The following is a 27,871-nucleotide window of genomic DNA, read 5'->3' as shown; positions in this document are numbered from 1 at the left end:
CAACTGACAAATCGATAAACTGTAGTATCCGTACAATGAAATACTACTCAGTAATAAAAAGGAATGATACAACAACATGGATGAATTGCCAGACTCAAAAGACTACATATCATATGATTTCACTAATATGGGAACAGAATAAGGCTTAGGTGACTGGAAGGGTATGACTATAGACTCGTACAGGGGAATCTTTAGGGAGATAAAACTTTTCTTTATCTTGATCATGGTGGTAGATACATGCCTGTATGTGTTTGTCAACTCAAAAAGCTATACACAAAAAAGGAGAAATTTTCTGTACACAATAAAGCAATTTTTAAAACTGTCCTAAAAAATTAAAAACAACAATCATCTATGGTGAAATATTAGCCTTTGCTAGTCAGACATACCAAATGTATTCAAGGGAAGAAGAAAATGAGGTTATAGATTCCAAGCTCAGTTCTATATATCCTGTTCAAGCACAGACCATTTGTCTTGGTAAAAACCTTTAATGTCAAGCCCTTTTTAATCTCTGCACACTTTTAAAGTTTCTTATTCCATGCATCATCAAAAACTTCTTACTATTCCCAAACAAGTACTACTGTCTACTGAGAACAAAAACCAAGTGTTTCCTACTGTGACAGAAACTGAACATCTCACCAAAAATGAACTATACTGAAGTTAGATATGCTATCAAGAAAAGCTTACCACACACTAAGTATTACAGCAATGGTTCATTCCATACCAATCTGCATATTGGCCCAAAACAAACAAAAGGCTTATTAGAGAAGAATTATTTCTGGAGGTCTTAATGGAAGTCAGAGGAAACAGTCAATAAAACACTAAATATTTAATTCAAAACACTCAGTATACATGGTTTGGTAGTCTGGGACATATGCCTTATAATTACGAAAACAGATTTTCTCCATAAGAATGAATCTACATTCTATCTTTTAATAGATAAAATTCTATGAAAGGCAGAGAACGAGAGTAAATGATAGAGCCAAGTAGAAAAACTCAATAACCTATAGGTAGAAATAAATAAAAGACAAAAGAGAATGTTTCTAAATTGTAAGTATATAAGAAAATGCAGAGTTTAAATTACCAAATAAACCCATTATTTATTTTAAAAAACATTGACTTCACTAATGGTACTTAAAAAATGCTATTATTCTAAGGTATGATATTCATTTTGTAGATCTTTTAGATGGATATCATACCTTAGAATAATATACTGCCTTCTGAGAAGTTCGAGGAACCTTAAGATCAACCTCATTACCTCATCTAAAGAAGTGTTTTCTCATTTTCACCTTAGTTATTTATTCATGGAGGTATGTATGCATGCATGTATTTAAAGCAATGGAAACCCTTTCTTCAAACAAAATCTGGTGTGAAAGTGCAACAAGCAACACAGACACTAGTAGAGCAGTGCTGCTCTGGGACGAGTAGGGCAGCATGAGAGCCCTGGTGGCTCATGTGGCCACCACCAAGGAAAACATGAGATCTACAGGTGAATAAAACACAAAAGCAGAACCGTAGCATCTTGGATTTGAGAGGGACCTTGCTGTTCTTTACTTTCCATCAATCTCTTCTATGCTGCCTCCAAAGGTATGTAGCCACTGTTGAATAGCTTAAGTTATCTTAGCCTTTTCCCACGTCAAGCTGAAATGTAAGTCATTGCTACACTGTTCAATGTGAAAGACATTGAAATGTATGAAAGCTACCACACCCCTTTTAGTTATTAGGTCAGCATGCCCACTTTGCAAAACAGAGCAGGGTGGGGTGAATCTATTTGTGTCCAGTTCCTTTGAATTAGTGGCAGTCTAGATCCAAAGATAATGATGTTAAACAGCCATTAAAAAGCCTCATATTGTACTAGCACATCTAGAGCTGAAAAATTACCAGAAGAACCTTAGTCAAAGTCCAAATGCAGATTACAGTACTGACTAGTCTTGAAGAGGGCCACATCAACATGGCTCCTAAAATAGTGTCTGTATCTGATTTTACTTCTGCTAACAGGAAAAGGACTAGAGGTTGCAGACCAGAAAAGTTCCGAAGTAAATATTCATTGATATAAAATAAAAAACAAGTAATTCTTCTATAATAACAGGCAGTTCTAAATACTTCCCGGAATTCTTCTTGTCAGCCCATTGATGTTTTTTAGTTACACATATGATTTTCCTGTTTCCCTGCCTTTACCTGTTGAAATATTATTCATACTTTTGCAACTGACTGTCAGGTACTTCATGGAGTCTTCCATTTTATCCTAGGTTACAATTACTCTCCCCTTCCTTCTATGTTCCTACAGCACTTTGAGCAACTTATCACTTCCTGTATTATTTTACAGTTGGCCTTATAGAAATTCTACTGAATTGAAACTGAACTTCTTATTCCTATACTACACTTTCACATTTTTTTTCAGTAGATAAGATACTTAAATGTTGTAGGAATTAAGGACTCACATAATGCAAAAATGGACAGATGGGTGATATACTGAGGGGATTTCTAGAATGTATTTTCACAGAACAGCTGGATTCACTGTAGCTTTATGAAAGAATCTTACTCCAAGTGCCACATGAGTAGTAACATTTTTTATTCATTCCAAAAGTACTTACTAAAACCCACTCTGTAAAAGCACTGTGCCTGGTACACAAGAATAGACAAATAAATCAAGACTAGATGCTCTTCTAGGTATCGAAACTTGGTGCTCTGGTGTCAAGTTACACTGCTTATTTAAGGATTTTGTTCAATCTGCCCCTAAGGGCCTTTAACTCACCCAGGAAGCCACTGTTGCCCCACTCTTATCGTATGGTAGTTGTGCTACTATAATCCCCTCTAGTTTCTTGTTTTCCAGTAATTGGAAAAATGTAACTGTTGGTTGTTCCCCAGTGGTCCATTTTTTCCCTTCTATAGCAAAAGATTCTTTTAGCAGAGCGCATGGCTGCAGTGAATAAAAACTACATTTCTCAGCTTCCACTGCTGCTCCGTGTGGTCAAGTGACTAAGCTCTGGCTTACCAGATATTGAGGCAGCTTCTGGGAACCTTCCTTAAGAGTCACCTGGTGCCTTGCCTCACCTTTTATTCTTTGTCTCCTCCTCTGTTCTGTGGCTTAAACTCAGATGCTGACTGGGACCATAAGAAGGAAGATCAGACCCTAGGGATGGTGGAGGTACAATGAAAGGAATTTACCCAAAGATGCCCATGCCCTAATCCCTGGGACCTGTGCATATGTTACAAGTCAAAGGGGAATGTGCAGATGTAATTAAGACTACACATCTTAAAATAGGGAGATTATCCCAGACCATCCAGATATGCCCAATCTAATCACATGAGCCCTTAAAAGCAATGAACTTTCTCTGGCTAGAGTCAGGGGGATGTGGCAAAAGAATAAAAGAGATCTCAAGCATGTGAGCCATCTGATGTGCCATTAGGCTCTGAGATGCAGGGGCCCATGTACAAGGACCAGAGAGAAGCTACTGGAGCTAAGCGCAGCTCCTAGCTGAGTATCAACAAGGAAATGGGAACCTCAGTTCTACCATCATAAGGAACCAGTTTTGCCAACAACCTGGAATCTAGAAGCAGATTCTCCCAGAGCCTCCTTCTCAGAAGGCTGTTGGTCAGGCCAGCAGACCAACAACTTGACTTAGGCCTTGTGAAATCTCGAGCAGAGCTACCAGCTGAGCCAAGCCAGACTTCTCACCTACAGAACTGTGAGATAATACATTTGCGTTGTCTTTGGGACTTAAGTTTGTGGTGATTTGTTACAGCAGATAAAGGAAACTCATACAGACTTCCTGGAGTAGAGCCTCCTTATCAGCTCTGAAGGTCTGCTTTGGACTTTTACCTGGAGAAAAATAAAATTCTTTCTTCTTTAAACTACTAGGATTGTTAGTTTTTCAGTTACTCACAGTTGAACCTAAATTTGACTGATATACTTGACGAAATCCTTTCAACCTAGCACAGCATCATTATCAACTGCTATAAAGTGGAAGAGGCTAAAGTGAAATACTATTTCAAGCTGTGAACACTTTATATAGGGAATGATAATAGTCTTCAATGAGGTTTATTTTCACTTTTTTATTTGTAACAGATATATCATTACTTCAAACTTCATAACACTTAGTATATGATCCAATTTTAAGAAAGTCTAAACAAAATGGCATAAGATTACATCGCTATCAATGTCTAGACCAGTCAGGATTAGTAACTACTTATGGATACAATATACATGAGCAAAATAGATACAAATAGTTTGGTAGGAAAGAAAAACACAATTTCAAGTAAGCACTATATATCGCTGTGAAAGAAAAAAAAATATCTATGGCTTGAAAAAATACCTAAATCTTTTAATTATTACAAAATACTCCATTTCATAACTGTAATATAAAAAACACATACTACTATAAAACCTTCATACTATTTTTCTTCATAAGGAAGCAAAGACTTCTGCAAACAAAATCTGTTTAAGCTAATTCAATCTTAACATGAAACATTTGATTCTAGACATGAGGAAAACAGAATCTGTGTAAAAGACTTGAAAATTTAGTTAAAAAATTTTTTGGTTGTGGAATGCTTTATTCACAATTCAGGTGTCACTTTTAGATAATCTAAAAATTAAAATCTTCTTTTAAAACCTATCAGAAAGGACTTCCAGTTTCTCCTTTCTATGAGGGTGGTCTGTGAAATATCCATTAATACATAAATGAAAAAAATATATATCAACAGCCATTCTCAGTCATGTTTTTTGTATTTCAAAACTACTTCAATGTGATCAAGTATATCTTGCTTCAAGAGAACCAATATGTGGAAAGAAGAAACTGCTTTATAAATGGTGCGACTCAGGAAGGAAAATAGGCAGGGATGAATTCTAGAAGCTAATTAACAATAAATAAGAAAGAACATAAAAACTTAAAAATAGTAATCTAAGGAGATGGGAAAATGTGAACTGACTGCCCCAAAAGGCAACCACGTAGCCTCTGAGGTGGTGGGAGAACACAGCACATAACCAAGCAGGGTCAGGTTAGTCCAACCAGGTCTTCTCTCTGCTCACATCATCTAGCAAGGTGAATGAGGAATCCGGGATCACCCACTTTCAACGTGCTCTTCCCAGAAAGACGCTGAACAACTTTCCCTGATACATAATGACACACCTGAGATTTGGAAGTATAACTAGATTCACCTCCTTGAAGTGAAGAACTCCTCTGCAGCTGCTCTTTCTGGGTATCTTCATGCAAATTATCCATAAGGGCCTCCTGCTTGTGACCCCAGGGATCACTTTAGGGGAGAGTACCTAAAGGACCAGCTACAAACAAATGTTTGTGAAGAGTTTTGAGGGTCATTAATAATGAACAGTAATAGTCCCTCAGAACCAAGTCTGCCATTTTATCCCCATATTTGGAGAGAAGAGGCTAGCTAACACTTAAATGTGCTAAACATTGTTCTAAAAGGTTTTCATATTTTTACTGATTTAATCCTCACAACAATGCTATAAGATAGGAATTATTTTAATCCACATTTTACAGATATACCCGCAGCAAGGTTAGGTAACTTGTCCAGGATCACACAGCTAGCAAGCGGCAGAGGTGGGTCTCACTCCAGTGTGACTGCTAACCACTATCATGCACTGTCCCTCAGGCACACGCAGGGATTTTCTTTCCAGAGCTGTATGTGTAAGTATATGCATGTGTGCCAACACCTTAAATAGCCAATACGTGACATTATTAATTTTACTGGATAAACTCAATGATATTTTGAAGCTGTCATGCTACGGAACTATATCCTCTCAACATAGTGGACACACACACACACACACACACACACACACACACAATGTGGCTACTAAGCGATACACTGGAGAAAGGGATGTCCAGGGTGGGACAGCACAAGAATGGCACACAATTTAAAACTTATAAATTGTTTATTTCTGGAATTTTCCATTTAATATTTTCGGCCCATAGTTGACCACAGGTAACTGAAACCGAGGAAAGCGAGGAAACCATGACTTGCTTTTTCACATAATATATCTTGGAAAGCCTCCTATCAGTATCCTTACTGTTTTGTTTTTTGTTTTTTGTTTTTAAAAGCTACATGCTGTCCACTGTATCGGTGTACCATATTTACTGAAATAAGTCTCTACTGATGGATACTTGAGTTGTTTCTTACCTTTTCGTATTATTAAAAAATACTGCCAAAATAAACTTGTACATTGTCATTTTGCACAAATGCAGGAATGACTATTGGGTCACAGGGTAATGTATTTAGAATTTGTTCACATATTGCCACATTGTTCTTCATAGGAGTTGTACCAATTTACACTCCAGTGTCTGTTTCCACATAACCATGCAAACAGATTTTTCTAATCTGATAGGTGGAAAGTGGCAATCTCAGTGAAGTTTTAAATTGCATTTTTCTTATTAGAGTGAAATTAAGCATTTTAAAGTTTAGTTAAGGACTCTGATACCCTTATCAGAGTTAAAAACTCTGATAAGTTTTTAACTTAAAAACTTTTAAACTTTGTGAATACATCATCTTTAGGCAAATTGGTTACTACCTTCAGAGCATCTACAGGTAGCTATGGGCCTGGCTTGAATTCAATTAGGTATTATTTTTTCACTTTTCAGAAAATGTCAAGAAAGTGAATGGCAAGGATTAGACTCTGAGGACAAGAACCACGTCTTAGTCCCCCTAAGCCTAGCACAGGGCCTGGTGCACCTCAGATGAACAATAAAATGTTTGCTAAAAAAAATTGGCACCGAAAGATGTTTTCTTTGGAAGTTGATAGCGCAACAGCACCACCAAGGGGAGCTTTAGCTAAAGCATCCCCCCATCAGATGTCCTTCAGCCAGGTCTCAAAGCCACAGCAAACACATAATCCGCTGGAGACAGTGCAATCGTTGTACAAATTCCACCTCCAAACAATCTCCAAGCTCCGCCCTCCAAATTTAATGCTGCCACTCAACCTCCCTTATATAGGACTTCCGCAGCTGCCATCATTGGAGTGCCCCTCGGGCCAGTCACGCTGCCACAGGGTAACAGAGTCCTACATTTTCTCGGCCCAAAGCCAAGCACTTGGCTGTCGACAGCCGCTCAGTAACCAGCAAGTGCAGCCTCACGGAGCATTTACAAGACAGGAATTCCGCCCACTTGGTATAAGTAAAGACACCATTACGCAAAGTGGGCATTTCCTTCTGAACAAAAGAAACCAAATACAGGCAAAAGTCAGGGGAGAGAACTCTTGGCATTTGAACGGATTCAGCTTAATTTTCTCTTTTGAATAGAAATCTAGACATTTATCTTAAGCCTAGAATTTGAGAATGAAAATACTTGTTCATTTCTTCAGCTACACTGCATAATAATTTATGACAGTCTTGTGGCAGCTAGTATCCAAAGATGGCCACAAATGAACCAAGCCTCCCAGAGTTTATGTCATTTGTGGTCCCCTCCTCTCCAATCTGTGTTGGTCCTGTGACCCGCTTTGGACCAATAAAATGTGGTGAAAGCGAGGTTCGGAGACAGCTGAGCTAGGTCATAAGAAACCTTAGTTTCTGTCACTCTTGGGATGTTCATTCTTGGGAGCATCCCTCTTGGGAACCGGTGAGAAGACCAAACTTTGTAGACAGGTCACATGGGAAAAATGAGGTGCTCCAGTCACCGTCTAAACAGACCCCCCCAGCTGAAAACTGGCATCACCTGCCAGCCAGGAGACTGGGTCACACTGGATATCCAGCCCAGCTGCTGTCTGACTGCAAGCATGTGAGAAACTTGGAGTGAATATCACTGGGCTAAGCAATCAATCCACAGCACTGGGAGAGAGAATTATATACATTGTTGTTTTAAACCACTTAGTTTTGGGGTGGTTTGTTACACAGCAATAAACAACCAGAACAAATTTATTTTATAGCCACACCCTGGCAAGATGAGCAATAAACTTATAAGACAATTTAGTACAGTAACATCTCCATCTTACAACTTCTGGGAGGGGCGGGCCACGCTGCATGGCTTAGTTCCCCAATCAGAGATTGAACCTGGGCCCTCGGCAGTGAAAGCACTGAATCCTAACCATTGGACCGCCAGGGAACTCCCTCCATCTTATGACTTTTAGAGATAGGAACCATGTCCTCTTACAGGGAATAAACATGATTTATATATTCTGTATATCCCCTTTCTCTTCCAACCTCTGATAACTGAGTTCTCAATAGATACTTATTAAATGGAAGCATGAATAATACAAACATAGCTAACTATTGATTATACTGATGGAAGGAAGTAAGGGTATAATTAATTCAGAAATAGATATTTAAAAGTATATACAGTGACCTTTGTGATACAGGCACGCTCACATTCACTATCTCTACCCCTTCCTCTGAAAGGGCATTAGAACAGTGGTTCTTAAACTTATGTCAGGGCTCCTTTAGACTCTTAAAAAATTACTGAGGACCCCAGAGAACTTTTTTTGTATGTGGAATACACCTACAAACATTAACTAGAGTAGAAATGAAACTGAGAAAAATTTAAAATACTTATTAATTCATTTAAATATAATAATGAACACATTACATGTTAACATAAATAAAATATTTAATGAGAAACAACTCTTTTCCAAACCAAAAGAAAATGTGATGAAAAGAAGCATTATTTTCTATTTCTGCAGATCTTTTTACTGTCTGGCTTAACAGAAAACAGATGCTCATTCCTGCTTCTGAAGTCAGTCTCATGCTATATGTGTTTTGGCTGAAGCATATGAAGAAAATGCAGCCTCAAAAAGATACGGACTTGGAAAAGGAGCAGTCTTTTAATGCCCTTTACAGAAAACTGCAGATACTCTTCTTTGATACTACAATAAAACAAGTGGTAGTTTCTTAAAGATAGGTAAAAAGGTAGAATCAGACACCATAACAAAAAACTTTTTGAGTCTGTTGTATTAAGATTCATTAGTCTATTTTGTATACTTTTAATGAATCTTTTCACTCATGCATAATTTGTAACTTCATGCACTGGTCATTTGAAATATAACACTTCATTATTTTTTTGAGTGGCATAATCTTTTTACATGGTAAGTTTATATACACAAGCATTCAAGGGAAAGTTGTTAATTTCATGGCTCTTGTGACAGTCACAAGAAACAGACTGCATTAATCATGCTGCACAAAAAGACAATAATAAGCAAAGGTTGAAACATTAAACTTTTAGAGGTGAGTCATAACTGTAATGCTATTTGTCTTCAAACTTCTTCACAAAATGAAATAACTTTCTTTCCATTGTCTCAATTATATTAGCGTCTTTCGAAGATGTTGGAATTAAGGCAAAGATGTTAAAAGGAGTCAATTCAGACCAAGAGTGGAAGTCAACTTTTTGAGAATCAAAATTCTCTTATGAAAATACGACTTCATTGAGTTATAGAGATCTTCCAAATGTCGACACATTGCATCATACAGTATCCAAAAAATCCCACATTTATTAATATAATCATCAATGTCATCACAAAAGTCTTTAATTATTGGGAAGCTGTCAAACTCATGGTGCCAAAACAAGTTTTTTAAAATTCTAATTTTTGCTTGTAAGTTCCAATTTTATCATTGGCAACCAACACCGGCAGCTGTCTTCTTGAAGTGACAGGCTCGCTTTATTAATTTTCAAGAAAATGTCTGCATAGTCTAAATAACCACAGACTGTCACTCGTTCTTTCATGGAAAAATTGTATCCTATCAAAAAAAGGGCTAGTTTAGCTCACAACTCAATCACACACATAATCACTGTAGCTTAGTATGCAGTGGAACTGTTTTCATGTGAACTTCATTTCATCACATAGAATATTACAAAGACATGGATTCAAGGATCAAGATTTATCACAACTAATCATTTTTACTGTTTCATCAAGGACATTAAGCAAAAGTCGCTTTTTTTTTTTTCCCACTGCAAGCGTGTGATTGTGGAAAATACAGTGATTCCCAGTATAGTTTGGAGCCACTGCCTTGATTTATGCTTAAGGCACCAGCAGTTCTACCCCAACGTAGCTTTCACAACCCTGGTGCAAATGTCAGCACAGTGGAAATGGCTTACGACGTCCTATTATAAAAAATGGTTTAGACCCCATGGAACCTCTGTGGTCTGTGAAGTACACTTTGAGAATCTCTGCACAGGTATGATTCAAGAAAAAAGACTGTAGAAACTCTATACAGTAGACATTTCACTCATTCATAACTGAGAACTTGAGTTTAGAGTGGCTGACATCTGTTTTTCCTTTTCAGTATTTACCAATGTCAGGTCTGCCATAAAGAGAAGAAAGAACACTTCTAGGCTAGGGTCACTCAAGGATTCCGATTTCAGCTCCATCACACTATGAGCTGTCTGATCCTGAATGAGTTTCCCAGCCTCTCTGAGCCTCAGTTTCCCCATCTATAAAGTAGGAATTATGTACCACATACAGGGCTATAGTCACACTTGGACAGTCTCCAAATAACAATGGCAAGCACTGTGTGTGACACAGAGTAAGTCCTAAACTGAACAGGATTCTAAATGACTAAGAACCAGAAATATGGCTAATGTCCACATTTGAATGACAGTGGTAACACTGATTTTATTTTTCTCTCTACCACTTGTGGAGGGACCAAATCATAACAGATTGTCATAAAAACTCATCCTTTAACATAATGCAATTTTGATAGATGAAATGTCAGAAACTGCTTCAAAATAAGGAGGAAAAGCTAGAGATATAAACAAAATAATGCTGGTCATGAATTGATATATTTGTTGAAGCTCAGTGATGGGAACCTACAAGTTCATTATAGTATGCTCCTTAAATACGTTTTGAAATTTCCAAATTAAAAAGGAAAACACTGGTCACTTATTTGAAAAGTCTTTAAATGATACTTAAGTTTGTCCACTGACTCTAGCTAATTTGATAATGTACAGATTCACAGGTTCAACAAGTCACCTTCTATGCTAGTAGTTTTCCCACAACAACACACACCACACGCTTTCCTTGCCCCTTCCCATCCCATTCCACCTGGGAAGTGCTGATGTAATCTGCATCTTTAGTCAAACCAAATTTTAAAGTCACATGAGTATTCCAATAACGTGACAACTGTAACACAAGTTGAAATGTTTTCTGAATAGGAAAATAAAGTTGCTCTAAGGTCAGCTTGCCAGATGGCTTCTGCAGTAGTAGTTTTTATTTTAATACATATTTTAAAAAAATTTTATCACCTTCCTATAGGAATCGAGTTAGATGAAGTTAAGTTTTGTGAGTTTTTCTGTAGGTAGCTAAATGGGAGCTATATTTATATAAATGAAATCTTACCTAGGGTTTCTAAAGGAAGTTTAGGGAGAGCAAGACAGATGGAGAAAAGAATTGTCTCCCTTATCACCAATATAAAAGAGGGTGGACTGCTCACCTCTTCAGATAACGCAAGCATCACCTCACTGGTGAAGGGTGCACTGGTGTTCAGGTTAGCTGTCTGCTCTCTCCCTTGTCGCCCTGTCGTCAGCGTACTACTCACGCTGCCCGATGACTGTTAACCCACTGCCTCAGCCAGATGAGAAGCTCTTTGAAAGCAGAGCACAAATATATGACGCGAACCTCCAATGACCAGCAATGTCTAACACAAGCAGACGTACAAAATATTTGATAAACGATTAAATGACCCCAAAATACCTACCCTTGTTTTAAAAAATCACAATCGTGTTATAAAACACTCCATGAAGAAAACATTATTAGAACCCAGTTACTCTAGTTTCTCAGAGGGTATATGTAGAATCCCAGTGATTTATTTAAGACTGAGTGATTCTAAATGGGAAATGTGTAATGATATGAAGGTCTTTGATTACCTTATGTACAAAGGTACCATGATTTTGTTTATAGCAGTAAATAATGACAGGGTTGTGTACACTTCTGAATTGCCAGGACTAATGGGGTCATGAAAATTCATCAAGTAAATAATATACAAATGTTCCTGGGCTTCAGTATGATCTTCATGTTTGACTAATGAAGGTAAGAAAACAGGCACATTTTAGATGGAAAAACATCACTAACAGGAGTGTCACACTGGGTTCCTAGAGTAGTTTTTCTTAACTTATGGGTTTCAACCCCAAAAAGCCCTTCAGATCTTTTTCAACCAGAGTTCCTAAGAAGGTGTAAATCTGGTAATCAATCAAATTCTCTCCTACATGTTTAGGAAGGTGTTGTCTATGTGCCATCCTTGGAAGAACTGAAAAACCTGTCACTCATGTCATTCTCCACAGGGCTCGACTCCCTCACAGAACCCCAATTGAGAAAAGCTGCTACGGTATCACAAGGTATCTGAGACCCCACAATTCACTCTGGAATCTTCTCAGTTACTAAAAGATAGTCAACAGTTTTTTAAAAATATGTCAACAAGGGGATCACATGCTTAGAAAGGTCAGAAACAACTCACCCAGGGCAGGATGCGATATTAGAATTCTTGTACACAAATTATTTGCATGCTTTTAGTTTAAAACCTCATTTACAAGAGGCATTTGACGATGGAAGGCAGTCCAGTACTGTGGATGGAGGACAGATGAAGGCTTAAACCCCAGCACGGTCACTGTCCAGCAAGGTGACCTTACATAAATTACTTCTTTGAAATTTAGTTTCTTCACTATAAAATGGAAATAATAACACCCATATCATCAGATAACACAAGTAACATGTTGTATAGGGCCTAGTATGTAGCATATGGCAGATACCAGCCATACAAAAAAACAAAAATAACAAAGGCGGTCTATATGGCATGTTGTTTCCTCTTCACCTAGAGCTGTAGGTTTTAACTATTTTTCTTTTAATCCAGTTAGAGTGTCAGAATTTCATCATTCGTTCCAATACCTACTGAGCCACCACAAGCAAGACATGGTGCTGTCTGTCCTCTAACAGGCAAGATTTTTGTTTCCTCTGATAATTCCTAGGTGATTGCTATTGAAAAGACTCCATTCTAAGTGCTTTACGTATAATAACCCATTTATTCCTCACGGCAGTCCTAAGAGGATATTCCCATTTTGTAAATGAGGAAATCGAGGCCCATTAAATGAATAAACAAATGTTAAATGCTCAGAATACTCATCAGTATTGTTGATAGGGAGTATTTACCTACCTTTGCGGCAGCTACCTTTTCCCAACTATCCTCCTACCTCTCCTAAAGAAGCATTCTCCTTCCCTGTGGGTCCCCGTCTCAGGTACATCCGATTCTGCATGTGTTTATATGGGACACGTGAGTCATTTTAAATCTCTTTATCCTTCTGTTTACTCTCATTTCTCCTGTTAGCACAATCCTTGTTTCTTTGTCTTGGAAAAGGTGCTTTTTACAAAGTCCGTGAAGCATGTGCAATTCATCAAGAAAGAAAATGCTTTATTAAGTCATTTATCTCTTACCTGGCTTAGCATTTTAAACGTATCAGGTATCACAACTATGTAAAAGAGAAAGGGAGAGAGAGAGAGAATATGTGTGCGTGAACACACACCTTTTTTCTCTTTTGTTCTGGGAAGAATATTAGGCAAGGAGCTGGGAGGCTTGATTTCTACATCTGCTTCTACAATAGTGTTCACTTAGACAAGTCACATAATAAATCTAGGTGTCAATATTTCCATATGTAAAATGTGCAAACTTCTCTTAGATGTTCTTTAAAGACCCTTCCAAACCTAAAATTTTATGATTTGTGTTTAATACAAAAACATTTGGGTTATGTCAAAGCCACTCAGAAACAAGGCTTTAAGGATTGCATTAATGACATTGACACCTGAGCAGGAGATTCATTATGACACGTGGACAAAGCAGAGGCTAGTGAGGCCAGTCAGTCCTTTACTACTTCTTCTAAGACACATAAATCCCATACATTAGCTAGAACAGTATCAACTAGCTACCTTAATGACTTGGTGACAGGTTTTTCCAACTGGCAACAGAAAGGCATAACTAGGTACTAAGACTATAGGGAGAGTTCCCCATGGGTCTCTGTTGTTTCTGTACATCTTGAAAGCAGAGGCATTAGCAGCCTTGTGCTCTGGATTCTCTTTTCATGAATTTTGTAGAGTGAAAAGATGTGGAAAGTAGAGATAGTGACTCCCTCTAAAGCAGAGGGCAGTTTGCTGCTATCAAATATATGAAAGGTATCTCCATCCAAAGCAAAGTTTGGGCAGGTTTGCTTGAAGCCTATTATAAAAGATGGGGTTTCCTAAGCTCAGGGTTCTCTCCAGTAATGCAGGCCACTGCATGTGCAGATGTCACCTGACCCTGGTCGCACTGCCCGGTGGGCATGGGGAACCACACAAGAAAATGATGATACTCTGGCTCACACTACTGTGAGCAATAAACTGTCCTTTGTCTCTGACCCAGGAATCTTGAGTCTCTAAGAGGATCCTCAAAACTGTGGCAGGCTAATTTGTTAGCTTGAGAGTAGGGTAAAAGTCTCAGATTCTTCACAGTAGTAGACAGAAATGGGGGCTTAATAATTCATGGTTAAGAGGACAAGGTATGAACCCTCCCATTACCTCTATAATATGAATGTAACACTTTATAAAGCTCTATGCCAATTATTTTAATGTTTACTTTCCCATGTGACAATTTTGCCCACAAAGGTCTTTACTTATAAGAAATCAAAATTCAGGTAAATGTATAAGATGCTTCTTTAAAAATTGACATTTTGAATGTGCCAGCAGTCTAAACTGAAACTAAACTTCAAATTATTAACATTTCACATGTCCCATCAAGTCTACCAAGACCCTTGTTGTATAATAATAATCTCTGAACAGTTAGAAATTTTCTATTAAACACTTACAAATTTTCAACTGGGAGCTGTCTAAATGCTCTCAATATAACTTCTAAAGAAAGGGCTAAGCTGAAAAGCAAACCATGTCACAGGTTTTCCAGAAAAATGTAGCTACCTTCAAAGTATCACTGGCTGTAGGAAGTGCAGGAAGCCAGATTTTTGTTTCTTTTTTTTTTTAGGAAGCCGGATTTTTAAGGCAAAACATTCCTCCTTCCTTTCTTGGCTACTGCTTTGCCAAGAGCAAACAAGAATCAGCAAAAACCAAAAGCAATGGAGAAACTGGAACTACTTTATGGCCCAGGCACTGGGCAAGAAAAAGTTAACTCTGTCTTCTAAAAAATAAATCACATAAGTTTAAAAGAAATACTTACACTGCAAAATCATTGCTCAGACCTCCTACCAATCCAAAATAAAACACTATCATTAAAAACTCCCCAACTAAAAAACAAAACAAAAACTCTCCATTTATATTCAATGAGGTCTTCACTGAGGGAAATATTTGGGAAATATAGGCAATTCGATGATCCTTTGGGCTAGGAATCGGAATCTAGGAATATTCTGAGTCCTTGCCCAATTCCTTGCCCAATTTCTAGAGAGCAAGAAAGTTTTTGTAAGGATGTTACCTAGATTTGTTTTTAGATTAAAATTACTTCAAAATGTTATAATACAGCTACAAAAGACGTTATAAGCCATTATTAACTCTCACAACACTACAATGAAGTAGGTATCACACATTATCTTAGAGATGGAAAACAGAAGTTAAACAACTTAACAAGATTTTAGAAACAAAACTGAGCTACTTGTTATAACTCTTAATATCACATAACTCCTTCCCTAAAGAAACAAATTCCTAGTGTTACAATATGAACAGACCAATCACAAGCACTGATATTGAAACTGTGATTAAAAATCTTCCAACAAACAAAAGCCCAGGACCAGATGGCTTCACAGGCGAATTCTATCAAACATTTAGAGAAGAGCTAACACTTATCCTTCTCAAACTCTTCCAAAATATAGCAGAGAGAGGAACACTCCCAAACTCATTCTACGAGGCCACCATCACCCTGATACCAAAACCAGACAAAGATGTCACAAAAAAGGAAAACTACAGGCCAATATCACTGATGAACATAGATGCAAAAATCCTCAACAAAATACTAGCAAACAGAATCCAATAGCACATTAAAAGGATCATACACTATGATCAAGTGGGGTTTATCCCAGGAATGCAAGGATTCTTCAGTATATGCAAATCAATCAATGTGATACACCATATTAACAAACTGAAGGAGAAAAACCATATGATCCTCTCAATAGATGCAGAGAAAGCTTTTGACAAAATTCAACACCCATTTATGATAAAAACCCTCCAGAAAGTAGGCATAGAAGGAACTTACCTCAACATAATAAAGGCCATATATGACAAACGCACAGCCAACATCGTCCTCAATGGTGAAAAACTGAAACCATTTCCACTAAGATCAGGAACAAGACAAGGTTGCCCACTCTCACCACTAGTATTCAACATAGTTTTGGAAGTTTTAGCCACAGCAATTAGAGAAGAAAAAGAGATAAAAGGAATCCAAATCGGAAAACAATAAGTAAAGCTGTCACTGTTTGCAGATGACATGATACTATACATAGAGAATCCTAAAGACGCTACCAGAAAACTACTAGAGCTAATCAATGAATTTGGTAAAGTAGCAGGATACAAAATTAATGCACAGAAATCTCTTGCGTTCCTATACACTAATGATGAAAAATCTGAAAGTGAAATTAAGAAAACACTCCCATTTACCATTGCAACACAAAGAATAAAATACCTAGGAATAAACCTACCCAAGGAGACAAAAGACCTGTATGCAGAAAATTATAAGACACTGATGAAAGAAATAAAAGATGATACAAACAGATGGAGAGATATACCATGTTCTTGGATTGGAAGAATCAACACTGTGAAAATGACTATACTATCCAAAGCAACCTACAGATTCAATGCAATCCCTATCAAACTACCACTGGCATTTTTCACAGAACTAGAACAAAAAATTTCACAATTTGTATGGAAACACAAAAGACCCTGAATAGCCAAAGCAATCTTGAGAAAGAAAAACGGAGCTGGAGGAATCAGGCTCCCGGACTTCAGACTATACTACAAAGCTACAGTAATCAAGACAGTATGGTACTGGCACAAAAACAGAAATATAGATCAATGGAACAGGATAGAAAGCCCAGAGATAAACCCATGCACATATGGTCTCCTTATCTTTGATAAAGGAGGCAAGAATATACAATGGAGAAAAGACAGCCTCTTCAATAAGTGGTGCTGGGAAAACTGGACAGCTACATGGAAAAGAATGAAATTAGAACACTCCTTAACACCATACACAAAAATAAACTCAAAATGGATTAAAGAAATAAATGTAAGGCCAGACACTATCAAACTCTTAGAGGAAAACATAGGCAGAACACTCTGTGACATAAAGCACAGCAAGATCCTTTTTGACCCAGCTCCTACAGAAATGGAAATAAAAACACAAATAAACAAATGGGACCTAATGAAACTTAAAAGCTTTTGCACAGCAAAGGAAACCATAAACAAGACCAAAAGACAACCCTCAGAATGGGAGAAAATATTTGCAAATGAAGCAGCTGACAAAGGATTAATCTCCAAAATTCACAAGCAGTTCATGCAGCTCAATATCAAAAAAACAAACAACCCAATCCAAAAATGGGCAGAAGACCTAAATAGACATTTCTCCAAAGAAGATATACACATTGCCAACAAACACATGAAAAGATGCTCAACATCACTAATCATTAGAGAAATGCAAATCAAAACTAGAATGCGATATCATCTCACACCGGTCAGAATGGCCATCATCAAAAAATCTACAAACAATAAATGCTGGAGAGGGTGTGGAGATAAGGGAACCCTCATATACTGTTGGTGGGAATGTAAACTGATACAGCCACTATGGAGAACAGTATGGAAGTTCCTTAAAAAACTAAAAATAGAACTACCATATGACCCAGCAATCCCACTACTGGGCATATACCCTGAGAAAACCAGAATTCAAAAAGAGTAATGTACCACAATGTTCACTGCAGCTCTATTTACAATAGCCAGGACATGGAAGCAACCTAAGTGTCCATCAACAGAAGAATGGATAAAGAAGATGTGGCACGTATATAAAATGGAATATCACTCAGCCATAAAAAGCAACAAAATTGAGTTATTTATAGTGAGGTGGATAGACCTACAGTCTGTCATACAGAGTGAAGTAAGTCAGAAAGAGAAAAACAAATGCCGTATGCTAACACATATATATGGAATCTAAAAAAAAACAAAAAAAAATGGTCATGAAGAACTTAGGGGCAAGACGGGAATAAAGACACAGACCTACTAGAGAATGGACTTGAGGACACGGGGAGGGGGAAGGGTAAGCTGGGACAAAGTGAGAGAGTAGCATTGACATATATACACTACAAATGTAAAATAGATAGTTATCGGGAAGCAGTCGCATAGCACAGGGAGATCAGCTCGGTGCTTTGTGACCAGCTAGAAGGGTGGGATAGGGAGGGTGGGAGGGAGGGAGATGCAAGAGGGAAGAGATATGGGGATATATGTATATGTATAACTGATTCACTTTAGTGTGAAACTAACACACCATTGTAAAGCAATTATACTCCAATAAAAACGTTAAAAAAAAAAAAGAAACAATTTCCTAACTACAATGAAATCAGAAAATGATACGAGGTTGAAATTGAATTAAGTTTTAAAAACTAAAACCAACATGACTATAACACTTAATTTCTAGATACAATGAATGGCATTTGTCTGAAATTAAAATGTAAACAAATAAACTAAAGAGGACTTTGGCAGTGGTATGCTTACAGCAAAAGCTCAATAAGTACTTATTGAATTAAAAATAAAATCTAACATCAGGGACTTCCCTGGTAGCGCAGTGGTTAAGAATCCGCCTGCCAATGTAGGGGACATGGGTTCAAGCCCTGGTCTGGGAAGATCCCACATGCTGCGGAGCAACTAAGCCTGTGAGCCACAACTACTGCCTGCGCTCTAGAGACCGCAAGCCACAACTACTGAGCCCATGAGCCACAATTACTGAAGCCCGCACGCAGCAATGAAGACCCAACGTAGCCAAAAATAAATAAATAAATAAATTTATTTATTAAATAAATAAGTAAGTAAATTCTGGCAAAAAGTTAAAAAAAATGTAACATCAAGGATTAGATGTAAGAAAAATATTAAGTTTCAGGCTGAAATATATACAGTTCTTGTCCTTTTTTCCATGTTTATTTTCCAGGAAAATACCCATACACTTTGTATTGCAATACCCGACACATCCATACCATTCTCAACTAGCCAGTTCAAGAAAGAAAGAGAGAGAAAAGGAAGGAAGGAAGGAAGGAAGGAAGGAAGGAAGGAAGGAAGGAATGGAGGGAGGGAGGAAAGAAAGAAAGACCCAGTCTTTGCTACTATAACTTTAGGGGTTTAGCTATACTGGAAGGAAGTTGGAATGAGGGGTGGGGGGCAGCAAACTGAATAATCAACAAGGGTTTGGCTACCCTAGATTGCAGAGAACCATCTGTTTCAGAAAACCCCTGAGAGTTTGGATTGATGGTCCCATGGCAGTGAATTACTCTCATTAATAATGTCCTGCCAGTCTTTCCATGACAGTGCAGTGGAATAGGCATGGGCTTTTAATCTGGACAAACTTGTCAGCCAAGTGTCTCCAGAGCCACCTGTCAGCTGTGCAACACCAACACCTTAAATTATATAAGCCTCCAGACTTTTACCAGTCTTAAATGTAACAAAAGAGAGAGAAGTGATGAAACACTAAAGGTGATAGGTATGAATTTATCATTAAATGGACCTTATTTTTAAAATAAGACAGTATTCCTGAAATATCAAAACCAAGAAATAACCAATATTTCTCAAATATTGGTTATTTCTCAAACAAGAGAAATAACCAGACATGTTACTATATCTGAATATTTTACATTGTATAATATAAATGTATCCCAACAACAAACAGGCCATTTTGCTTCTTAACATTCTCTTGTATGTTTTTGGTTCAATGTATTATTTGGTTCAGAAAAAAAATCAACTCCTGAAGACTTCACTCAGTGGGGACAAAAGTGAGGAAGCCTGATGTGGTAAGCTAATACTAGGAGGTATTAATTAAAAGCAAATTGTCCAACTTTCTTTGATTCCATGGGACATTCTGAAACATCTATATTTGTCCAAAATAGAGGAATTAACCACCCAGAGTTAAATAAGGCAAACTGTGTTTTTGTAGTCTTCAGAAAAAGGCTGGGTGACTACAATATGTACCATTATATGTGCAGAGCAGAACAAGGCACCTTACATAAACTGCCAGCCTGGGGCTAGACAAAGACAAGATGGACAGCAGTGAACTTGGTTAAAATCTGAAGAGTATATGTTCACTACCAGTGGCTGTTAACAGTTAGAAAAGGTGTAAGCATAAATTATGAATTGAAGTATTTAAAAGTTCTTAAATTACATGATTAGATTTTACCAAAAAAAAAAACCAAAAACAAAAAACAAAACCAGCACTGTAATTAAACAGCTTTAATTAAAATCTAATCTATGTTTTTTATTATTTTATTCTCAGGAAGTTTGAAAGACCATAAAGCTTTCCGTAATGTACACTGTCATCAACTTCACTAGTTTCAAGCAGCAGCAGATATCTGCAAAATGGGATGAATCAATTTAGGTTAAGTCTCAGAATGATGGGTGCCACAACTAAGCTTAAATCCCAGATGCCCGCCCATCTTCTAAGAATCAGTGGCTAGGTATTTATTAAAATTCTCTTGTGTATCTACTAACAGCTACTCTAGTAAAGTGATGCAAAGAAATCTAAGACAAATCTTTCATCTCCAGTAATTACTAGTCTGCTTGAGCAACGAGACTTAAAACTTCAGGCCAGGCCAGTGTGTCACAAGCAACCACACTGGCCAGGGCAAGACTCTGAAGTTCTCTCTCCCTGACACCTTCTCTGAGAGAATCCATATTTCTAACATGTGATATTCTTCTTTTCCCTGCCCTCTGCTCTCCGCTCCTACCCCAGAAACTAGCCCCTGGGCCAGAAACTGGCTGTGTGACTCCTGAACCGCCACGGAGGAGCTGAGGAGAGCCAGCTGGGCAGACAAGGCCCACTCCTCCTCAGCCCCAGCACGACGACACTTGGGGCTGGATAATTCTTTGCTGTCCTGTGTGTTACAGGATATTTAGCAATATCTCTGGCCTCTACCCACTAGATGTCAGTAGCGACCTCCTCCCCAGTTGCGCCAACAGAAAAAACAAAAACAAAACAGCAAAAAAAAAAAACCCAAAATAAAAAAAAACACAAATAAACCACCTTGACTCCTGTCCCCTGGGGGCAAAACCACCCATGTTTGAGAGCCACAGCTTTCAGGAGGTTGAATTTTAACCTGCTGGCAACAGGAAGGCACTTAATGACTTTAAGCATAGGAAGCAATACAAAACGGATCAGATTTGCTTCTCGAATGAATGGAGCAGTACAGGGTCGACTGTAGAGGGGCAGGGGGGGAGGCAAAAGGACTAGGCTGACTAAAGACATAGTTTTGGGTGAAGATGATGAACACGTGAACTCACGCAGCAGTAGTGGAGACAGAAACAGGGTATGAATGCAAGTTACAATGGTAGAGTTAGACAGAACACCAGGGCCCAGTTAGATAGAGCATTTGAGGGGAAGGAAAAAAATGGCACAGAATTACTTGTAAGTTTCTGACTTGGCAATTTAGATGGCTGTAGTGAGAGTCATTACCTAGGATAGGGAATTTAACAGGAAGAGCACGTTTAAAAACGAGTTCCGGGGACTTCCCTGGTGGCGCAGTGGTTAAGAGTCCTCCTGCCAATGCAGGGGACACAGGTTCGAGCTCTGGTCCGGGAAGATCCCACATGCCACGGAGCAACTAAGCCCGTGCGCCACAACTACTGAGCCTGAGCTCTAGAGCCCGTGAGCCACAACTACTGAGCCCGCATGCCACAACTACTGAAGCCCATGCGCCGAGAGCCCGAGCTCCGCAACAAGAGAAGCCACCGCAATGAGAAGCCTGTGCACCGTAACGAAGAGTACCCCCGCTCACCGCAACTAGAGAAAGACCACAGGCAGCAACGAAGACCCAGAGCAGCCATAAATAAATAAATGTATTTTAAAATAAATAAATAAAAACAAGTTCCGGGGACTTCCCTGGTGGTCCAGTGGTAAAGAATCCACCTTCCAATGCAGGGGACGGGGGTTCGATCCCTGGTCGGGGAACTAAGATCCTACATGCCATGGGGCAACAAAGCTCGCATGCCCCAACTACTGAGCTCGCACGCATCAACTAGAGCCCACGTGCCGCAAACTACAGAGCCCACGTGCCCTGGAGCCCACGTGCCACAACTAGAGAGAGAAAACCCACATGCCGCAACTAGAGAGAAGCCCGAGCGCAGCAATGAAAGATCCCCCATGCCTCAAGAAAGATCCTGCGTGCCACAACTGAGACCCTAATAAAAAGAAAATAAATAAATATTAAAAATAAATAAATAAAAATAAAACGAGTTCTGTTTTAAACGTAATAAAAGTTTGAGGTAAGTGTGGGATATCCAGGTAGTGAGGTTAGCAGTTAGGTTTCAAGGGGTCAACACTTATATCGTGAACGTTATGTGCCAGGCCCTTTTCAAATATTAACTCGCTTAATCTTCATCCTATTCATTGAGACAGCAACTACTGCCGCCTCATTTTATAGATGGGGAAATCGCTGTACAGAGAAGTTAAGTAACTTCTCCAAAATTCCATAGCTAGTCAGTTTTGAAGCTGGGATCCCAAACTCAGGTCTGTGCTCTTGTAGAGTAGGTGAAGTCACAGGCATAGATATGAACTCGCAAGGAAAATGAGCAAAGATGAGAAGAACAATCTAGGATGAAATACTGGAGAAAAGTATAAGTACCTGTTAAGCCAAAGGTGAAGGAGGAGCCAGAGGAAGGAGCCAGTGAGGGGGGTGTGGGGGGGGGAGGGTAAAACAAGCAATAGGGAAAGTCTTAAGGGCAGGAAGTAAATGATGATATATTTGTAACTCACAACAATCCCTTGCATGTAATCTACTCCACATAAATGTTTTAACTGAATTAATAGCCCTATAATCCCAAATAATGATCATATCAAATATCCATGCTTACAGCATATTCAAAAAATTTCATAGGTGAGCAAAACCTATATCATGTATGTCTGTGATTTTTCTAGAATACCAAGAGTTTGTGGAAGACACAGTGTCATTTAATATGAAACAACAGCTTAGACACCATATGAAATCATTCCATACATTTATGTCCAACTAAGAAGACTTTTTAAAGCTTTATTCACATACTACTTGCACAGCAATGAAACACGTTACTCTGTTTTGCATTTTGTTGAAGATCACATGAAATATTGGCTCCTCTAAGTTTTGCAAATGACAGCTACAAAATTGTGTAGTCTCTTCCTAAAAAAGGATTTAGAAACCGTGTATATGAAAACTAATTACTTCTCATTTGAAGGAGTTACTAGAGCATCTGGTGAATCTTGAGTTGTGCTGCTATAATAAATCTTCTGTGTATCTAAACAGTTTTTGGTTATGCATTCCTTATTATACTTTACAATTTTATACCCTAAACACAAACATTTAGTAGAAAATGAGTTTCCTCAAGATACAAAAACGCTGGCCCCCACTTCCAATTCAACACGAGTGTTTTCTAAGTGTTTATTAATCTTGATTTCCAGGCCCAAACTCAAAGTACTTCCTCAACTTTAATGCATGTACAAATCTTTCAAGGATCTTGTTAAAATGGAAGATTCTGATTCAGCAGATCTGAAACCAGGCCAATGCTCTGCATTTCTAACAAGCTCCCTCCTGCATGATGCTATGCTCTGGTCCACACTGGCTACTCCACTGTGGCACTTGGACCAGAAGCACCGGCAGTACTGGGGAACTTTGCGAACTGCACGGCCCTCAGTGTGACAAACAACAGACCAATATCATCTGCTGAAGCTGATAACTCTAGGCATTTACATTAAAGTATTTCTTTTCAAATCCATTTACAACTCATTCACTGACATTTTCTTTTTTGTCGGTAGAAAAGGTGACGCCTTCTCTTCTTTCTATTCTTTCCATTATCCTAAACTGTGGATCTAACAGCTAAGCCCCTCCACAAGGAGGCCCCAGCTGGTTCTTTCAGGCTTCTCTCCTATAATCCCTGTACTGGTCCACAACATGCCAACTGAATGGACTGGTTATTTTCTAAATATAAACCATGCTCTCTCACCACACCCCCTCTTGTTTTGTTTTGGTTTGTTTGGTTGATGCTTTCCCCTATCAGGCCAGTCTCTAGAGCCATCTCTCTCTACTCACCTTGCCTGATTTCTCAATGAGATGTGACCTCACCATTCTCTGAACCAACCACTTGCCCTCACCACAGGAATTTTTCTTTCATTCTAATATTTACTACATTCTGCTAGGTATGACATATGTTGGTCTTTGCCTTATCTCGGCTATTGAATTACAAGCTATGTAAGGGTAGGAATTTTTATAACTAATTTTGATATTCCCTGCACTGCATAACACAGTTCCTCACTAAATGCTAAATAAAGCTCCAACAGGGCTTCCCTGGTGGTGCAGTGGTTGAGAATCCGCCTGCCAATGTAGGGGACACAGGTTCGAGCCCTGGTCTGGGAAGATCCCACATGCCGCGGAGCAACTGGGCCCATGAGCCACAACTACTGAGCGCGTCTGGAGCCTATGCTCCGCAACAAGAGAGGCCGCGATAGTGAGAGGCCCGCGCACCGCGATGAAGAGTGGCCCCCGCTCGCCACAACTAGAGGAAGCCCACGCTCAGAAACGAAGACCCAACACAGCCAAAAATAAATAAATAAATAAATAAATAAATTTATTAAAAAAAAAAAGCTCCAATAAAATTGAAGTAAAGCATTATTCCTTAATGATGATAAACTTGATCTAAATAGTCTCAAATCACAAATCCAAATTACATTTCTTATTTCTCCAAATGCTATTGGTTTTCTACTTCAGTCATCACAGAAAATTGGGCACAATGCTTTATTTGCATTTTTTCCAACTCTGACACCTAGAAAATTTTTATTTAATCTTACTTGAATCATTTTATCAGAACTTAAATTCTGAACCAGTTCATCTGGCATTTTCATATTGAACAGTCCAAATGTTTATATATCAGTTGAGGAAAATTTTGTTATGAAATCTTCCTAAAACCGTTATAAAACTCCACATACACACAAAGAAAAATAGACCACGAAGCAGCACAGATATCATTACATCTGTCATGCTGAAATAAAGCATGGTGACAAAGGTCAATTTTTAGAAACTAAAGGCTCTTCAGAACACCTGGAAGAATCTGAGGTATGAGGAGACACCATGTTTACTTTCAATCACGAAGTCGGTGTTAGTCCAAAGTCAGTCAACTGGACAATCTCTCAAGTACAAACAAACAAACAAACAAATCCAAAATAATGTATGATTAAAGTAAACAGTGAGTCAAAGGAAAATATCCTGTGCTAAATTCTGAGGATAAATAAACAGACTAAGAACATAAGTTAATTCAAACTGATTGTTAAAAATGAGCCCAGGTCAATAAATGTCTCTAACCAAAGGATGAAAAGTGAGATCAGAGTTTAAAAGTGATATGGAGTTGTGATAACCACCAATGACTGGAAGACAACAACTAATTATCAGAGCTGCATTGCCCCAAAAGCAAGAATTAAAAGAAACGATCTAATGTCACTGACTACATAAAAAATGTTCTACTTGAGAGCTGCTAGGGCAATACTGAGCATCCACCTGAAGACCAAAAAGTAACCATATTTGTTAAATCCTGCAAATGATAGTCATTCATTCATTTGTTAATTAGCTTTCCTAACCTTAAAGATGGTGCCTTTGGCAAAGAACAGGTAAGGGACGGGAGTTTCTGGTGATGTTCTGACAGGCAGAATAATGGCTCCCCCAAAATATCCACATCCTAACTTCCATGAACCTATGAATATGTTACCTTACATGGCAAACGGGACTCTGCTGTGGTTGTGATTCAGCTAAGGACCTTGAAATGGGAAGATCATCCTGGATTATTCAGGTAGGGCCAAGGCATTCACAAGGGTCCTCACAGTGGAAGAGGAAGTCAGAGTGACAAGACGTGAGGAGAACTCGACAACCTACTGTTACTGGCTTTGAAAGGAAAGGAAGGGGCCATGAGCCAAGGAATGCGGGCAGCTTCTAGCAGCTGGAAAAGGCAAGGAAAGAGACTCTCCTCTAGAGCCTCCAGAAGGGAATGCAGCCCTACTGACATCTTGATTCTAACCTGGTAAGACCCTTGCTGAACTTCTAACCTACAGAATTGTATAATAAATTTGTGTTGCTTTAAGCCATTAATTTGTGGTAATTTGTTACAGCAGCATTGGGAAACTAATACAATGGTTAACTGCCATGGAAAGAATTCTCTAAAACAGATAACTGCTTTTGAAAAGGGTAGAGTGATGCTCTATAAAATGCTCAGCAAATACGTGAATTAAGATTTAGTTTGCATTACTAAGACATAGACCTGCTCTGCTGTAAAAGGCTAACACACAAATCTTAAAACTAGATTTTATAAAAAGGTTGAAAGCAAATACAATTAACTTTGATAGAAAACCTTGGGTTAGAAAACAAAGCAGAACAAGGTATTTTCAGCCAGACAAGAAGGTGATAAAAAATAAGTAGGAAAATGTGATATTCCTTGCAGATAGCATTTTAAAAGGGACCACCACAGTATCCTTTTCAATAGGCCAGCTAAAAGGCAAAAATCAGCATTTCTTTTAAAGCTCATATTTACCTGATGATCCTCTGGGCAGCATACTGATGGAGAGAACGAAACTGTGCCGACATATTTGCTAAAGCTGCCAAACAATTTGTGTGAAGGTACTTGTCCTGTCAGAAAACAGCAAGTTTAAAACACACATCGAGTCTTCTCGACATTTTAAGCAAGGTTAACTAGAAGCAAATGTAAACTCAATTGTCACTGATTTTAGAAAGTGCAGATCCACAGTCTGTTTTCTCTAATTCCAAAATCCATAAAGCACTGAAAATCCAAAGTTTTTTCACCACTAGTTTGGAACAAACACCTGGCACAAAAGATAATGATGCTATTTATGGTCTTCATTAAGCCCACCCTGGAGAATACTGAACTATTTTGCTGCAGAAATATTAATGTTTAGTTACAGTGCGCAGCTCCAGAACCTCATGGTTACGTATAGTGTAGCATACAAACTATAATTATCTTCCTAAAATCAAAAAATTCTCCGTGCTAAAACATATGTGGCTCCAAGAGTTTCAGATAAAAGATTGTGGAAAGGCTAACCTATGTTAGCCTCCCAGAGGGGCATAACTGAAAACGGTGCAGTAAATTTGACCACTTCTCTAAGCTATGAATTCTGTATATTGCTTCTCTAGTGACTGGAACGGAAATTTGCTCCCAGGCATAGCAAATAACAATCTAGTTGAAATTTTCCTTTTACTCTTTAAAGTATTCTCTTTTTCTCCATTTCTTTCCCATCTGAATTCATATTTTCTTGTGCTTGTATCTTCTTACAGTTTGTTGTTGCTACTTTTAAAAGGTAAATCAGTTTTATCAATCCAGCAAAGACATACAACATCTTTTATCTAAATGTGCTCCACTGCTTATTTTCTATTACATGTAAAATATCTCTGATCATACCACCTATGAAATATTAAGATGCAGACACTTTAAACATTACCTTAGGATCATAATACAGTGACTATATGTTGGTCTATATTTTTCCACCATATTCCATGAGAACGTTAGCACTCTAAATATTGAGATTGCTTTAAACTATAGTCTTCATCGTACTGTATGTATAAAGGTAGAAAAATAGCTACGGAATACTTACTCTTGTCCTTGTCATGTTGTACTGAATAGTTCTTATTACAACCAGTATCAGGAGACTCCCCAGTGAAATTTCAGTTAAAACCCGTTCTGAATACCAAGTAATATTTTTTAACATCTGTAATA

At 38.3% G+C, this 27,871-nt stretch overlaps 1 protein-coding gene across 4 annotated transcripts in view; it reads right to left on the bottom strand.

The window, feature by feature from the left end:
* Positions 1-27,871, bottom strand: part of DYM (dymeclin) — a 389,413-nt gene that overhangs the window by 190,697 nt on the left and 170,845 nt on the right. For all 4 annotated transcript variants that reach the window (XM_061170204.1, XM_061170205.1, XM_061170206.1 and 1 more), the window contains 2 exons: positions 27,750-27,863; positions 26,675-26,769 (listed from right to left, as the gene is read on the bottom strand). In XM_061170204.1, coding sequence (XP_061026187.1) covers positions 26,675-26,769; positions 27,750-27,863 — 209 coding nt within the window. The remainder of the gene's footprint in view (positions 1-26,674; positions 26,770-27,749; positions 27,864-27,871) is intronic.

This window comes from Eubalaena glacialis, chromosome 15 (assembly GCF_028564815.1).
Source record: "Eubalaena glacialis isolate mEubGla1 chromosome 15, mEubGla1.1.hap2.+ XY, whole genome shotgun sequence".
Lineage (NCBI taxonomy): Eukaryota > Metazoa > Chordata > Mammalia > Artiodactyla > Balaenidae > Eubalaena > Eubalaena glacialis.
This window is presented reverse-complemented; position numbering and strand designations above follow the sequence as displayed.